This window comes from Gracilinanus agilis, chromosome 2 (genome assembly GCF_016433145.1).
Source record: "Gracilinanus agilis isolate LMUSP501 chromosome 2, AgileGrace, whole genome shotgun sequence".
Classification (NCBI taxonomy): Eukaryota; Metazoa; Chordata; class Mammalia; order Didelphimorphia; family Didelphidae; genus Gracilinanus; species Gracilinanus agilis.
In genome coordinates, this window is record NC_058131.1 from 499,472,639 (window position 1) to 499,491,218 (window position 18,580).

The window sequence follows — 18,580 nt, forward strand, 5'->3', positions numbered from 1 at the left end:
AAAAAAAAAAAAGTCTCTAAGCCATAAATGAAAATAGGTTTATTGTAAGAGGGCCAGGCTCACAATAAAGCTGGACTTTTGGTGAAGACCAAAAGACCCCCAGCACTATGAGAGTCCTTCCTATATACCCCAAAGAATATCAAAACTAATAAACCAAGTTAAAAATAGATCAGGACATACTTCTCATTGATAGAAGAAGTCAATTGATGATGACTTAGAAGTCACTTGATGGAAAAAGAGGGGAGTGGTAGTTCCTGGAGTAGTAACTCAAATTGGCAAGGGGGAAACAGGGGAGCCTAGACTAGTGATGCAAAGATAAGAGTGGGTGGTGTTGAGTGGTACCAGGCTTCGAATCCCAGGTCAGGGCTATTTCAAGACTAAATTATTGCTGAGCATGCATGATATAGCAAATTTGAAGGGTGGGGCTGACACTAAGGCCTATGCTAAAGCAGCTATTTACTTAATTCAAAACATTAATACTTACACTAAACTAACCACAAAAAGCCTACTAATATCATGATTTATGCTATCTTAGAATTGCAATTATGATTAACTTAAAACAACTGCTAACATTAAAACTTAATCCTCATATAAGGGGGTAAGGGATTTTTCTCTCACACAATGAGATTTTTAGACTCTGCTCCAAATGTACATAGATTTTCCTTAAGAATATCTGATCATATCATTCTTCTATTCAAATTCCACTGGCATCCCTATGACACTTAAATTGAATATAACCTCAGTTTGCCTTTTAAAAGCCTTTCACAACCCAGCTCACCTTTCCCACTTCATCATACACTGGTCCCTACTCTTGAACTCTACAATCCAGCTAAATAAGACCTCCTGCTGGACCTCACACACAATCCTCCATCTCCCATCTTTGTTTCTTTGTACTGATGGGGCTCCATACCTGGAATATTCTCCTTCTTCCCTCGCCTTCATAAAATTACCTTCTTCCTTCAAGAATCAGTTCAAGCACCATGTACAACTCTTCTGCTTCTGAACAACTCACAAGCTGCTGAACAAGTTTGAAGAAATCATGCAAATGGATTCAGTCAACTACAGATGATTTGCTCTCAGTAAGGCATGTAGCAGAGCGAACAATCTTTTTATTCCTCTAATTTATTTTCTATCCAAAAATACACAGAGGCTATTTCCAATTACCTCTCTCCTCAAGCTCCCTCCTATAACTGAAAAAAATAGAGACTATTTGTCATGAGATTCCTTTTCTCCCCTTCTCTGTATCTCACACTGCTTTTGGTATCACGTCTCACCTCCTCTGCCTTACCAGTCTTTAGAAGTGATTTTTCTCCTCATGAAAGTCAACCTCTCTACATGTAACACATGCTCTCCAGAATAGTGACCATAAAAGAATCCGCTTTCTTTCTCTAATCTTCAAAAAATTTTATTTATTCATTAATAAAATTTATCCATTCCATCTACCTGCCTCCCATCACAGAAAGTATCAACCAGAAAACAGACATATTTAAATAAATTAAGTCTTTTGTTGCTTCTACCTTTCAGTTCACTCTCTGGAAGTAACATTCACAGATTTATTCTTTCAGCATTATTTCTGCAGCTGTGTATAATGTTATCTTGGTTCTACTCATCTCACTGTTCATTATCCCATGTAGTTCATTCTAAATTTTTTGGTTTTTTTTAAAAGCTCATTTCTTATAGCACAACAGTATTCCTTCCCAATCATATGCCACAATTGGTTTAGCATTCTTTAATTGATGAGCATCCCCTTACTTTTCCAATTCTTTGCCACCACACAAAAAAGATTCCATAAATATTTTGGAATTTAATTGTTCTCTATTAACAAATTCCTTCCCTGCTGCCTACAAAGTCGTCCAAGACTCCTCATTCTGGGAGGAAAAAAAACAGTCACTTGACATTACATCTCATTAAATTATCTCCTTATACCTCTACTCCCCTTCTCAGCCAACTATCTATCACAACTATCTATGCCCATTACTTCTTCTCAGCCTTATAATTTAGCTTATAAAACTCAACTGAAACTTCTCCCTCCAAAGTTACTAATGTTCTCTTTAATGTCATATCTAATGGCTTTTTTAAATTAATCCTCATCTTTATAGATCTCTCTTTATTATGACACTATTGACCACTTTCTCCTTCAGTATACTCTCCTCTCTTGAGTTTTTGTGATACTGATTTCCCTCAGTTCTCCCAGGTCAAACTGCTCCTCAGTTTCCTTTGCTGGTTTTTTATTCTTGTCATGCTCTCAAGATGTTCTAGTTGCCCAGGGTTTAGACTAAGCTTAAAAGGCCAGCATGTAAAGTAGTGGGGGGACTCTTCAATTTTTTTGGCTTGTAGAAGAAGTTCCCAATCACTGGTAAGTCGTCCTGATGCTTATCTATGTAAGCCATTTTTTAAGCCCTTCACAACTTAGTCTCAACATACTTTTACATCATTAGTCCACTCCACACACTGTACAGTAGAGTTAAACTTGTCTTCTTACTATCCCTCACACAAAATACTCCATTCTCTCATCTCTGCATCTTTTTACTGTGTTCTCCTCCAAGACAAGAATCCTCTCCCACATCACTTCTTCTACCTCTCAGAATGTTGTTCTTTTAAAAATTCTACTCCTGCACCTTCTATTAAAGCTTTTCCTGATACCACACACCTCTGTTAACATCCCCCACCCCAAAAGATCACTTAACTTATATTTGTTTGGTATGTATTTATTTATGTATATATGCTCTTTTCCCTAATAAAGGCTCCTTAAAGCAGATATTATTTCACATCTGTCTTTGCATCCCTGGCACCTAGCATTGGTATCTAGGACATAGCAATCATTAAGTAAATCTTGTTGATTAATGAAGACTAATAGGGGTGGAGACCAAAAATCTATTTTTCAATTTTCAAATCTTCCCACAGAAAAACTAACATTGTTTCCTAAACAAAGTGGGCATTTAATACAAATTTAAGTTTTTCCTAATCACCAGTTAACAGTCATTCAACAAGTGTTTAAGTCCTTCCTGAGTGCTAAACACTGTGACAACATTTTAAAATTAGATAGTAGAATAACTATGGCTAAAGTCACTTCTAGCTTGAAAATGCTAAGATTTCAACCTGGGATCAAGGAGCTAAATAGAAAGAAAAAGTGAATAAGGGTTGGAAAAAAAACAGAAACTGAATCAAGGCAAGATTGCAAATGTAGATAACTTTAAAGTATGAGCATCCAGGGAAGCCAATTTCATCTAATAACAATTTTACAATTCCTAACAGTGGAATCCTGCCACATACTTTAATTTAGAACTCTTCATTTGGCATTTCTATATCAATGAATTAGACTCTTTTGTATCAGACTAAAATTTTTTCCTATATTTATACTATGATAAAATGACCTAAAAATAATACTAAAATGTTAAATAAGACAAAAGCACCTATCTATCTGGTGCAGATGTCTTATCAAAGGTATATTTGATTAAAAGAAACAGAGAAGAGATGAAGCTGTAAAGATATGAAAAACACAAACTCATAATATGTAGGGCAAAAACAGAAAATAAGAAATCTCAAGCATTTCCTACCCAATAATATCGATGCTGTCCTTGAGTTCTTGATCCTTTTCCAATACAAAAGAAATGGGAGCCCATGTGTAATCGTTAGCTATGATTTTCACTCTGTGTAGCTTTTTTTCATTAAGTATTTTTCTTAGCATCTTCAGCAGGAAAAAAACATATGTACAAAAAGCAAAAGCAATAAATTGAACTTAGATTTTATTAAATGACTCAGAAATTGCTAACAGCATTACTTTTTAAAAAAAAATAAGACCCTTTTATCATATACCACAATTGTTCGGCCATTCTCCAATTGATAGACATCCCTTCAGTTTCTAGTTCTTTGCCACCACAAATTGCTCCTATAAACATCTTTGTACAAGTAGGTTCTTTCTTCCTATCTTCAGTCTCTTTAGGATATAGGCCTAGTAGTGATATTTCCAATTCAAAGGACAGAGTTTTATGGCCCTTTGGGTATGGTTCCAAATTGTTCTCCAGAATGGTTGTTTCAGCTCACAGCTTCACTTACATTACATTAGTGTACAAATTTTCCCGCATTCCCTCCAACATTTATCATTTTCCTGGTCATACTAACCAATCTGATAGGTCTGAGGTAGTACTTCAGAGTAGTTTGAATTTACATTTCTCTAATTAATACTTATCTGGAGCATTTTTCATATGACTAAAGATATGTTTTAATTTTTTCATATATGAACTATCCGTTCTTATATTTTGACTACTTATCAATTGGTATTCAATTAGAAATACAATATTCATTTTTTTCTTATAAATTTGGTGCACTATTATCTGTCTCCAGAGAAAGTACTGTTGGAGTAAGAATGAAGATGTAAGCATATGATTTATCACTTGCTTAGTTGAGTATGTTTTAGGGTTTTGGTTTTATAAGATTCATTTACAAAAATAATATGGAAACATGTTTTCTGTGATAATACATGCATAACCCAGTTTGAATTGCTTGCCAGCACTGGAAGGGGAGAGAGAAGAAGGGAGAAAGACCATTTAGATTCTATAACCTTGGAAAACTTATGCAGAAAATTGTTATTAAAATAAATTGCATTCATAAACATGCATATATGAGAAATAAGACCTTTGTCATTCATACACTATACATTTTTTACCAAGTTTGTTGTTTCCCTTAAAATCTTGGTTGCATTAGTTTTGATTGTGCAAACCCTTTTTAATTTAATGTAGTCAGTATTATCTATTTTATCTGTCATAATGTTGTCTGTCTTGTTTGATCATAAATTCTTCCCATATCTATAGGTCAGGCAGATACACTACGTTGTGCTCCTCTAATTTGTTTACGGCATCACAGTTTTTTTCTAAATCATATATACATTTTTACTTTATCTCGTTTTGGTCATGGGACTGAAGTGAAACCCTTTCCAACTTGAAAATCTTAGGGAAGGGTTTAGACTGAGCTTAAAAAGCTAGCATGTAAAGTAGTATTTTCTTATTTGAGATCTGTGCCTGTTTTTTGTAATATTGTTTTCCAGTTCTCATAAGTTTTTTACAAATAGGAAGTTCTCCTTCCAAATACATGGATCTCTGTGTTTTTCAAGCACTAGGTTACTATCGTCATTTACAACTCTGGTTTGAGTATCTATTCCACTGTTCCACTATTCTGTTTCTCAGACAGCATCAGACTGTTTGAATGGTGGTAACTTTATAATATAGCTTGAGATCCAGCTTAACTAAGCCATCTTCCTTTTTGTTTGTTTTTTTAATTCCTTTGATATTCTAGATCTTTTGTTCATTCATCCAGAAGAATTTTGTTAATATTCTTTTCTAGTTCTATGAAATCATTTTTGGGTAGTTTGATTGGTATAGCACTGAATAGGTAATTTAATTTAGGTAGGATTTTCATTTTTATTATATTTGTTTGGCCTTCCCATGAGCAATTAATATTTTTCCAGGTGTTTAGATTTAACTTTATTGTTGTGAAGAGCATCATATAGTTGTGTTCATACAGTTCCTAAGTTTATCTTAGGTAAACTCCTAGGTATTTTATGTTGTCAATAGTTATTTTAAATGGAATTCCCTATCTCTTATGATTGGGCTTTATTGGTTGTATAGAGAAATGCTGATGAGTTCTGTGGGTTTATTTTATATCCTGCAACTTTGCTAAAATGATTGTTTCAATTAGTTTTTTGGTGAATTCTCTAAGTATATCATCATGTCATCTGCAAAGAGTGATAGTTTTATTTCCTCATTGCCTATTCCAATTCTCTCAATTTCTTCTTTTATTGCTATAGCTAGCATTTCTAGTACAATATTGAATGGTAGTAGTGATAATGGGCATCCTTGCTTCACTACTGATCTTACTGGGAAACTTCTAGTTTATCCCGTTACAGATGTTATCTGGTTTTAGGTAGATACTAGCAATCATTTTAAAGAATTTTACATTTATTCTAGTGTTCTCTAGTGTTTTTAATGGGAAAGGATGTATTTTTTCAAAAGCTTTTCATATGGTTTTCATTGATTTTGTTATTAATATGATTAATTACACTAATAGTTTTCCTAATATTAAACCATCCTTGCATTTCTGGTATTAAATCCACCTGGGTAAATGTATATGATCTTTGTAAGATATTATCATAATCTCTTTGCTAGTATTTTATTTAAAATTTTTGCATCCATGTTCATTAGGGAGATTGGTTTATAGTTTTCTTTCTCTGTTTTTTCTCTTCCTGATTTAGGTATCAACATCATATTTGTGTCATAGAAAGAATTTGTTTGAATTTCTTCTTTGGCTATTTTTCCAAATAGTGTATAAACTGTCAGAATTTATTCTTTAAATGTTTAGTAGAATTCACTAGTGAATTCATCTGCCCATGGGGTTTTTTATCTGAGGTTGATAGCTTGTTTGGTTTCTTTTTTTCTGAGATAGGGTTGTTTATTCTATTTCCTCTTCTATTAATCTGGGAAATTAACATATTTGTTAATATTATGGATTTATTGGCATACAAACAGGCAATAATTGCTTTAATTCCCTCTTTATTTGGTTATCCTGTTGATAATTTGCTTTTCCTCTTTCTACTCTTCAATGATTGTTTCTATGATTTGTTCTTTGGTCCACTCATTTCTTAAGAAAATGCTTAGTCTTTTTCCCCTCTTGTGGCCCTTAGTTGAGTGCAATTTTTATAGCATTATGGTCTGAAAAGGATGCATTTATTATTTCCATTTTTTTTTGCATTTGGTTGTGAAGCTTTTATGTCCTATTACATGGTCAGTTTTTCTGAAAGTGCCATGGTAATGCTGAGGAAAAGGTATATTCCTTTCAATTGATATTTGGTTTTCTCCAGAAGTCTGTTATATCTAAAATTAATTTCTTTCTGGTTTATTTTTTGGTTTGAATTATCTAATTCTTAAAGTGTCCCCTACTAATATAGTTTATTTTTTATTTCCCCCTATAACTCATGTACGCTTCTCTTTAAGGAATTTGGATTCTATGTCATTTGGTGAATATGTTTAATACTAACATGATTACATTGTCTATGGTATTTTTATCAAACAATAATTTGTAATTTTCTTCCTTATCTCTTTTAATTAGATCTACTTTCTGCGAAAAAAAACCTAGATCAATTTTCACTTTGTCTGGGATCATAAATATTACCCTTAATTTTTTAAACTTTAGCTGAAGCACAGTATATTCTGCTCCAGCATTTTACTTTTATTCTGAGTATGAATCCTTGCTTTAAATGTTTCTTGTGCACAGCATATTGTGAAATTCTAGCTTTTAATCCATTCTGTTATCTTCTTCTGCTTTCTAAGTGAATTCATCCAGTTTACATTCACAGTTGTAATTACTGTGTGTTTCCCTCTTATTTTCTCATTTATCTTTCTTTCTCTCCTCTCAGCCTTTCCCTGCTCATAAATGTTTTGCTTCTGATTACCACCTTCCCTGTTTAACCTCTCATTTGTCTGTCTCCCACTTCCTTTATTCCTGTTCCCCTTTTTACTTCCCTATACTGTAAGACAGGTTTCTAGAGTCAAATATGGACCTCTTTCATGCTTTGTGCCAATTCCAATGAGAGTAAGGTTCAGGAATTGCTTGTTACTCTCCCATCCTATCCACACTGCTGACTTATGTGTCTCCTCATATGAAATAATTCATCTCTACCGCCTTTCCTTTTTTCTCAGTGTGTTCTTTTTTATCCTTCAATTTTGTTTTTTATCCCATAGTATTCATCTTACTCCTTGAACTCTCTATGTATATTCACATTCCTTGCCCTAATAGCTATAAAGTTCTTAAATATCTTCAATACTTTGAATATTCTAAATATTTTAAATTTTTTAAGTATCTGAAGTCTTATAGATATCATAAGTGTCTTATTACCTTCCCATATAGGAGTCAGTTTGGCCCCAAAAATTCCTTTAAGTACATTAAACATCATCATAACCTTCATATCTAGTAATGTAATCTCGTAAACAGCCCGATTCTTTTGAGTACCACAAGTACCTTAAATATCTCTTGTAACATAGATATCTTAAGTTATCTGAGTTACTATTTTCCCTTATAGGAATGCAATGAGTATCACCCAATTGAGTCCCTTGAGTTTTCTTTTTTTTTTTTTTACCTTTTTAGACTTCTTTTGAGTGTCAGATTTTAACCATCAAATTTTCTTTTCAGCTCTATTCTTGTTAGAAGGAATGCCTGGAAATCCTCTATTTCATTAAATATAAATTTCTACTCCTAGAGTATTATGCTCAGTTTGGGTGGGTAGGTGATTAGTAATTGAAGTCCTAAATCCTTTGCCTTCCAAAATATCATATTCCATGTCTTCTGCTCCTTTAATGTAGAAATGGCGAGATCCTCTGTAATCCTATTTATGGTTCCATGATACTTGAATTGTTTTTGTTTGTATGTTTTTTCTGGCTGCTTTTAGGATTTTCTCCTTGATCTGGGAGTTCTAGAGACTGGCTAAAACAATCCTGTGAGTTTTTAATTTGGGATCTCTTTTAGGGGTGATTAGTAGATTATTTTAATTACTATTTTCCCTTCTTGTTTGAAGATATCAGGGTAATTCAATCATTTGTTGGTTATCTCCCCTAGATTCATTTTCTAGGCATTTTTCTAGTCAAAAATTTCAGATTTTCTTCTATTTTTTCATTCTTTTGAATTTCTTTAATTGTTTCCTGATGTCTTAAGGAATCATTAGTTTCCATTCGTCCAATTATAATTTTTAGAGATCCATTTTCTTCTTTTCATTTTGTACTTCCTTTTTTGAGGGGGAAATTATTTTCTTATTTAAGGTTTTGCATTTCTTTTTAGGGAGCTGTTTTCTTCAATAATTTTGGTTCTAAACCTTTGTCTTTTTCTATTAATTTTCTTTTCTAAACTTTTTTCCAAATCTTACTTTTTCTTTAAACACAACTTCTTTCTTAAAATCAATATCATGTATTGGTTCCAAGGAAGAAGAGCAGTAAGGGAAAGGTAATAATGGCTGTTAAGTGACTTGGCCAGAGTCACACAGCTGGGAAGCATCTAAGGTCGGATTTGAATCCAGGGTCCTCTGTCTAAAGGCCTGGCTCTCAATCCACTGAGTCACTTAGCTTCCCCCTTACTATTTGTTTTTGATCCTCTTTTAGAGCTCTTTCAGGAGTTCATTTTGAGCCTGACATCCTTTCATATTTTCCTTTGAGGTATCACACATTTTTCATTTTTGTACTGCTATCTTCTGAACTTGCATTTTGGTCATCTCTGTTGCTATAAGTTTTTTAGAGTCAGGCTTTTCTTGGTCTTTTACTCATTTTGTGGGTTTTTTTCACAACTTTTGCCTATGTGTTGAAGTTCAACTCTATTCCTGGGGTGGAGGAGAATTCTCTTGAGTTTCTATTTTGGTCATTTTGAGACCTGGGATGAGCTAGGCTGCTTTAAGGGTCCCAAACTGAGTACTTTGCAGATCCTGTTGGGTTCAACCCTCTCCTCTCATGGCTAGACCTTGGTAGCCTCAGTTCTTCCCAATGCCGTGCGGGATTCTGCAATGGCTAAACAGTGTTGAAATGCTATTTCATTGTCTCTGGAGTTAATTTATCACAGCACAAAAAAAAACGCTAAGATACCAAGTTGATTAGGAGATTTTAAGCAATAAAGTTAAAAGCAACATATTACACAAATGTTTTGGTGTTGCCACAGATTCAATTTCAGTGAGTTCATAATTTTTCTTGTTTGCAAACAGTACAGAAATAAAGCATTTCAAGGTACTACAAACCTGTATATATTCTTTCTCAGGGTTTTTCTCATTCCAAATCTACAAAACAAAACAAATTTTTAAATAAGGTTGAAATAGAAAAGTTCAAATGTTAAACTTGAACCATAATAAATGGAACCCCTTTCTCAGGTTTCAAATTATGTGACTGTCACTTTTCTTACTTTTAGTCCTTAGAGAATGCACATATTTATGGTTTATAAGACATTAAGGTATCTTTAAAGAAAAAAAACTTTTATTTTAAAGGAATTAAACATACTGCTCAATTTTCTAGAAATCCAGAGGGAACAAAATCAAAAGAAAAATTTCAAAACAACAGGTTAAAAAAATGAATCCTTTGCCTACATTCTTAAAGGCAGGTCAGATATTAGTCAGCAAACTGTATCTCAACCTGTCAAATGGGCATCCATAAAATATATTACTAAACTAAATAGACAAATCAAATACTTAATGGCCATGCGAAGGAAAATAGCAAGGAATACTAATGAAATCCATTAGGATTAGGATTAGACAATCACAGAATTTCAGAGGCATCCTGACAAACAAACCAGTGTTCTCTCTTTTACAGATGAAGGAGCTAAAGGCCCAGAGATTAAGTAACTTGCCCTAACTCCCATAGTTACTTAGTGACAAGACTGAGACTAGAAAACAGCTCTCCAGTTACCAGTCCCTGATGGATATACAGAAGAAGAGAGGAGACTGGATGGCAGTTCCAAAGAAGTAAATGCCATTTGCATTACCAAAGGGAAAAAAATTAGACAGATGACAAGGAGGACCAGTTACATGATAGAATGTAGTAGCATCTAAATATAAAGTTAACTAAAGATGCAGGGTAAAAAGAAAAAAATGAAAAAGAACTTCAAAATATTACTAACCCCAACATAATCGATGTCCAATTTATGGTGTTTTTTAGCACCCATTATCCAAGAAACAACATATAAAGCAGTCATTGTCAAATTGCTAAAGGGATGGCTTTTACCTTGACCTATCCAACCAGGAAATGACCATGGCAACCCTAAGAAAGAGATAATCAAAGCATAAAAGGTTGAGTTAATAGAACAAGTCAATCAACATTAAAGTAATGCTTAGTTTTACACACATACACACACACACACACACACACACACACACACACACACACATCTGATGAATTTCACAGACAGAACAGATATCCATGTTCTTTTCCAAAAATACTAAAAGTATTTTTTTAAGTAGAACAAAATGTTTTTTGATATTTAACACTTTCTCAACTGTCAATTGCCTCTCCACTTTGACTGGAGGCTAGAGGGTAGAATATTAAAGTCCTCCTGAAGTGTTCCTTCATAGCAGGCTCAGAACTATCCAGTGTGTTAGTTAAAATCACCTGGGGTTCTATTTGGAAGGATTGAACCTCAATATAGTGTTTGACAAACTTCTGTGGACCTGTGGGGGTCTTTAAAACTACATTTCCCGTGGTCCAACGGGTTTCATGGGTTTCCGGTTTTGGATGACGTATTCAAGGTGAGGGACTGTTTGAAATTAGGGGGAAGTGACTTGGAACTTCCTCTTTAGTTACCTGAGCTCAAGGAGAGAGGAAGGAAAATGGCTGAGGTGAGGTTGGAATAGGTTTCTTACAGGCGCGTGGTCAGTTTATCTCTATCAGCATGGCTTTTATTAAAATACTATTCTTCCTCTTGATCTCGGCCCTCATCATTTTTAATCATAACACCAGATAACCCCATTTTTCTTCAGTTCCTCTATATATGCTACCTCTGAGAGCTTCCTTTTGTATATTGTTTTCCTCATTAGATAGTAAACCCCTTGATGGCAGAGTGTCTGCCTAGTACATAGAAAGCACTTAATAAATGTTTACCTAATTTAGGAAATGTTCCTACTACTTCAGGGGATAGAAAATAATATTTTTTAAATTTGGTCAAATCTATTTGATTCTAAACCACAAGTTAAATGTTAGTAATGAATTGTTATAAATTGATCAAGAGATTATATATATACACATATATACACATATATACACACATGTATATATGTGTTTGTGTCTGTGTGTAGTATCTATACAAATATAAAGCATTTTATAGTGTATTTTATATATTATATATCATATATCATATCTACTTATATAAATAAAGTATTCTATAATATACTAATTATAACATAGCCAATAGAATATATTAATACACTTAATATATCATGTGTTATTACATATATAATTAAATGTGTTGCATAATTTATAGCATTATATATTATATTATGTAATAATTTATATATACTATTATATTATCAAGCATCATATATTTATAATAAAGTAATAAATATTTTATATTATTGTATAATATAGAATACATACTTTATTATATAGTATAGAACATGTATAATATATTTGTGCTACAATTATTATGTTACCATATATAATAATATAGTAATTGTTTAATGATCTCTCAGTGAGTTTATACCATTATATTATAACATAGATTATATACATACAGACACATATGGGGGGCAGGGCAGCATACAAGTACACAGCATAGAATGCTAGATTTGGAATAAGGATTTCTGAATCTGAATTCCAGTTCAATCTCTTAATCCCTGTGTGCCTTTAAAGAAATCAGTTAACCCTTGTAATCATTAGTTTCTCCATTTTTAAAATGAGAGGTTGGCCTAACTGCCTTCTAAGATCCCTTCTAGATCTCAATCAATAATAATGTATTTATAATGTGAAAATAGAAATAATAGAACCGATTTAGTATAGATGTCAAATCTGAACATATGAAACATATTTATAACATATAGAAATATATGTAAAAGTGATATCTCTAAGTGTTACTCCAGTAACTGAGTTGCTCTAGTTATTCACCCTAAGACAATACTCATTCTGATAATGTTACAATTGTTCACAACACTCTGAAAACCTTTTCTACAACTACTCTGAGTTGAGAAAATGTACTCTTAAAAAAATTTGACTTTATAATCATACCTTGTTTTAGAATAAAAAATTAATATTAATGTTTAGCCTTTTAGATTTTTGATTTAAGCAATTAGCCAAGTCATCTGAATCTCAAGTGAATGACTGAGTTGTTACTAGACTTGATTCCAATAAATTGGTTTATTTCCCAAATGAAACTCATATTCAAAGAATAAAGAATGATGCCATTATAAAGTAATGAGAAGGGGCAGCTGGGTAGCTCAGTGGAGTGAGAGTCAGGCCTAGAAATGAGAGGTCCCAGGTTCAAATCCGGCCTCAGACAATTCCCAGCTGTGTGACTCTGGGCAAGTCACTTGGCCCCCATTGCCCACCCTCACACTCTTCCACCAAGGAGCCAATACACAGAAGTTAAGGGTTTAAAAAAGAAAAAATAAAAATAAAAAAAATAAAGTAATGAGAGCTTTACTCACCTGGATAATAGGCAAGCTCTAAAGGAGAATCAAAAATTAAATTCCTTACCAACAAGTTTAATATGGGGATTCCTCTTCTTAGCTTCTTTCATTAACCACCATTCATAGCCCCGGCGATAGTCATCCTCATCATGCTGGTGCATATGAGAAGGCTCAGTGCCATCTAAACAGAACAGAGGGGGAAAAGGGGAAGAAATTTTTAGTTTATATCTATTCAAACTATGCTAGATTCATCTAAAAACACACTTCTAAGAAATAGTATTCCAGGTTTAAATTTGAAACTAAAAAATAATTTCACAGGAAGATTTCTTAAATGATTGGCCAAAGTTTAATATTTAATATATTTCTTATAATTAAATAATCTGCACACAGAAAGAAGTATTTAGAGCCTGCTCAGAACTTTTAGTCCTTAGAACTCTTCAGGATTGTGTGAAGATGGCCAAGAAGGGTGTGAGCCTTCCTTGCTCTCCAAACTCCACCACAAACAATCAGAAAAAACTCTACAGAATCAGTGCTAAAAGCTGCAAAAAACAGATAAGAGTCAGGAGGGAAGCTGAGCAGTCAAGGACAAAAAGGGAGGAAGGTCTCTCTCACTTCCCTAGCCTCAGTCTCACCAGTCAGGGCAAACAATACCACAGAATCAACAAGTGCCAAGCCCTAGGACAGTGATGGGAAACCTTTTGGGGATGGATTGCTGCCCCACCTCCACCACATTCAAGACCAAGTACAATGTCATGCCCACCCACCCCACCCACCCTCCCACAACCCTTACTTACCCCAGATAGGGGAAGAAGGAAGCACTCCTATTGGAAGGCTGGGCAGAGGGGCAGGGAATGAGAGGGGCTTATGGAGAGGAGGAGGAGAATGGCCCAAACACTGCTCCCCTCCAGCTATATGCCATACTGTGAGCTAAGCTCCCCTGAAACCTAGCTCCTCTCCAACCCCACCAGAGGAATCACCACAGACTCAACAAGCTACTGTCTGCACTAAGCCCTCACATGCCATGTGAGCCCTCCCCATCTTCCCCTCCTCGCATTGCCCTGAACCCAGCACTTACCCCAGACAGGGGAGAGATGAAGTGTTCCCATTGTCTGCTGGGCAGAGGGGCAGGGAAAGTAAGGAATGTCCTCATGTGTATGGAGAGAGGGAGAGGAATAGCTCTGCTGCAGTCCCCCTGGTTTTCTCATAAGGAACTCTGTCAGGCTCCTACAGGCATGCCCACAGAGAGGGATCTGCATACCCTGTTTGGCACACATGTCATAGGTTTACCATCACTGCTCTAGAGGACAGAACTGGCAGCCTCACTTGTCTGCTCAACCTTGGAGTTTATATCAACAGAGGCAGATACTAGTGGAGTCAACAGGCAACAAGCCCAAGGAGAAGTTGTATGGGCTTCAAACTTTGCCCCAGAGATCCTCACTGATCCTTAGCAGCGGGTGGACCATTGACCAGGGAAGGGCTTTGGGGATTCAAGCAAGCTGACCAGCATCTACTCCAAACCAGGCTGCATCATTAAGAGAAGAAGAGTGGAGAGGAAGCACATACCAGTGCATGTGGCTGCTAAAGGTCTGGGGCCCTGTGGGCTCTGGTCACCCCCAGGAGAGTGGGGTCCCTGGCTGCTGTCGTGGGGGCAGGTGAGCTGTCAATTTGTAACTGGGGCTTAAGCAGGGGACACAGGGATTACACCTTACCCTGGATTATAGAAATTGGAAGAACTAAATAGGTCCCAGGAAATCACAAACACAATTGACCTAAAAAATAGATCAAAGAATAACAGTAAAAGAATTGTCAGACTCCCAGAAAGTTACAGTGTCAAAAATAGACTTTAGATACCATCCTCCAAGAAATCATTAAGAGTAAATGACCCAGAAATTCTAGAACTAGAGGGTAAAATGAAAATTGAAAGAATTCACCAGTCACCACCACAAAGAGACCTAAAGATGTAAGGGCACAGAAACATCATTAGTAAGTTCTGTAACTCCCAGGTTAAGGAGAAACCACTATAAACCATAAAAAAAATTAATATTATGGAGCTACAGTCAAAATAACATAAGACTTAGCATCTTTAACAATAAAAGATAACAATAAAAGGTATAGAACACAATATTTCAAAGAGCAAAGAAATTGGGTTTGTAACCCAGAATGACATACCTAGCAAAGCTGAGCATAATTTCACAAGAAAAAAAAGGATATTTAATGAACTAAAAGAGTTTCAAGTACTCTTGGAGATGGGGGGGGGCAGAACACAGTAGAAAAGCTGATCTATAAGAATCATAAGAAGGCAAACATGAAAAGACCAAATAAGGGATCCAAAAGGTCAAATTGTTTTCTCATATGAGAAAATGTCATCAATAGCCTCTAAGAATAACCTTTACTTAGGTAGTTTAAAAGAGTTCTATAGATAGAAGACTTGAATGAAATGGAATCAACTAAAAATAGTAATAAAATAAAACAAGAAGAGGTAAAATGGAACAATTATCTCATATAAAAGAGGCACGAGTGGAAGATGTCATAGGAAGGGGAGGAAGGGTAGAGGACTAGTAGTAATAGAACCCTATTCTCATCAGACCTGGGTGAAAGAGGGAACAACACTTACAATTAAATGGGTAAAAGTCTTCTTCACTTACAGAGAAACAGAAGGGAAAAGGGATTGGAGAAGGGAGGGACTAAAAGGCCCCTTCACAGGACTAAGAGAAAAGAGGGGAAGGAAATAAGGAAAGAGAGGGATATTTAGAAGAGAGTACATATCAAGAAATAGGGAGTAAGATGAGGGGACAAGAGAAAGGGATTCTTAGGACAAGACAAGGAAGTGATTTTCAGAATCGAATTCATATCAAGAAATAGTAGGGCACAGTACAGGGGATAAGGAAGGGACTTTTGGAAAGGCAAAAAGAATAAGAACTAGAAGGTAAGGGGGAAGGGGAAAAGGAGGGAACTTAAGGATACATTAATTTAGAACTAAGAGGGAATAGTTCCAATTAGGGGTACAAATTGGAGAGACCATGGACAAAATAAGTTGGACATCTGAGGAGAGATATGGCAAAAAGAAAGTGGACAATGAAGAAAAACAAAATGGAGAGAAATGCACAAGTAGTACTTATAACTTTGAATGTCAATGTAATAAATTCACCCATAAAACAAACAGATAGCAGAATGGATCATAAAACAAAACTTAGCATTATGTTGTTGGTAAGAAATGCACTTAAAAATGAAAGAAAAAGAGTAAAAATAAAGAGCTGGAGCAGAATATATTATGCCTCATTTGATACAAAGAAAGCATGGGTGGCAATCATTATGGCTGACAAAATTAAAGTTAAAATAAATAAAATCAAAAGTGAGAAACAAAGAAATTGTATTATGTTAAAAGATACTATAGAAAACGAACTACTATCAATATTAAATATATATGTACCAAATGTTATAGCATCCAAATTTTTAAAGGAAAAGCTTAATTGAACTATAGATGGAAATAGAAAACAAAACAATAATAGTTTTGGGGGACTTCAATTTTCTCCTCTTAATCAAGAAATCTAATCAAAAAATAAATAGGGAAGAAGTCAAGCAGATGAATAGAATCTTAGATAAGATAAATATGATAGTTATTTGGAGAAAGTGGAATGGAAACAGAAAGGAGTATACTTTCTTATCAGTAATACATGGTATATTTACAAAGATATACCATCAAAACATTATTGTTAAATATAGAAAAGCAGAATATTAAATGAATCCTTTACAAACCATAAAAACAATTAAATTGTATATAATAAGGACTGATCATGGAAACAAAAAAGTAAAAACTCAGTGGAGACTAAATAACTTAATCTTTTTTTTTTTAAACCCTTACCTTCTTTCAAGGCAGAAGAATGGTAAGGGTAGGCAATAGGGGTCAAGTGACTTGCCCAGGGTCACACAGCTGGGAAGTGTCTGAGGCCAGACTTGTACCTAGGACCTCCCATCTCTAGGCATGGCTCTCAATCCACTGAGCTACCCAGATGCCCCCTAAATAACTTAATCTTAAAGAATGAGTGGGTTAAAGAACAAATCATAGAAACAATTTCATTAAAGAAAATAATCATGAGACAACATATCAAAATCTATCAGATATAGCATAATTAGAGAAAAATGTTTACCCTCAAATGCTTATATTACTAAAACAAGGAAAGAAAAGATCACTAAATTAGGAATGCAATTTAAAAACCAGAAAAAAGAACAAATTTTAAATCCTCATGAACAACAAATTAGAAATCCTAAAAATTAAAGGTGAGATCAAACAAATTGAATGTAAGAAAACCAATGAAAAATTAATGACTAAATCTAAGAGCTGGTTTTATGAAAAAAGTCAACAAAATAAATAAACCAATGGTTAATACGATTTAGAAAAAGAATCACTACCATTAAGAGTGAAAAGGGTGAATATACCACCAAAGAAGATGAAATTAAAACAATTCTTTATTAGGTGTTACTTTCCTCAATTATATGCAAATTTAACAATAAATGTAAAATGGAAGAACATTAACAAAAAACAAAACCAGTGAAGGGCAAACTTTTTAAAGAGGGGACCAAAAGAAAGGAAATGCTCATCTGTCAGTCTGTTTCTAAGGCAACTCTTTCGAAATTTCATTGTATTGTATGCTCATTGTATTCATCAGATTAGGAATAATGTCGTGTGCAGCCAGATAGAACATTTCAGGGTGCTGCATTTGGCCAGCAGGCTGTATTTTTCCCATCACTGACCTAAACTATCAGAGAAGAAAACAGAATATCTAAATAAATCTATTTTAGAAAAGGAAAGTGAATGTGTCAAAAATGAACTTCCTAAGAAAAAAGCATCAGGAACAAATGGATTTACAAGCAAATTCTACCCATTATTCAAAGGACATGTAATTCCAATATTAAATAAATTATCTGAAATAACAGGCAAAAAAGGAGTTTTACCAGACTCTTTCATGAAATAAATTTGGTACTAATACTTAAGCCAGGAAGAGCAAAAACAGAGAAAGAAAAATATAAACCAATTTCACAAATAAATATGGATACAAAAATCCTAAATAAAATGCTAGCTAAGAAACTACAACAATATATCATAAAAATTATACATTGTGGCAAAACAGAATTTATACCAAGAATGCAGGGATGATTTAATACAAGGAAAACAAACTATCAACATAACTGATTATGCTAATAACAAAAATAATAAAAAACATGATTACATCAACAGATGTACAATGAAAAGATGAAGAAAAAAAGTCTGACAGAATACAATACTCATTCCTATGAAAAACACTGGGAAGCATTGGTGTAAATGTATTTTTTCTTAAAATGATATGAAGTCAACCATCTAAAACCATCAGCAAGCATTATTTGTAATGTGGAAACCAGAAGCCTTCCGAATAAGATCAGGAATGAAACAAGGATGCCCATTTTCAATAA

At 34.2% G+C, this 18,580-nt stretch overlaps 1 protein-coding gene across 1 annotated transcript in view; it reads right to left on the minus strand.

Annotated features, from left to right (window-relative positions):
- Positions 1-18,580, minus strand: part of LOC123235890 (galactocerebrosidase-like) — a 126,524-nt gene that overhangs the window by 73,199 nt on the left and 34,745 nt on the right. Inside the window, exons 4-7 of the mRNA XM_044662120.1 lie at positions 13,200-13,313; positions 10,636-10,775; positions 9,764-9,802; positions 3,558-3,688 (exon numbers count right to left, since the gene is read on the minus strand). Of these exons, the coding sequence (XP_044518055.1) occupies positions 3,558-3,688; positions 9,764-9,802; positions 10,636-10,775; positions 13,200-13,313 (424 nt within the window). The remainder of the gene's footprint in view (positions 1-3,557; positions 3,689-9,763; positions 9,803-10,635; positions 10,776-13,199; positions 13,314-18,580) is intronic.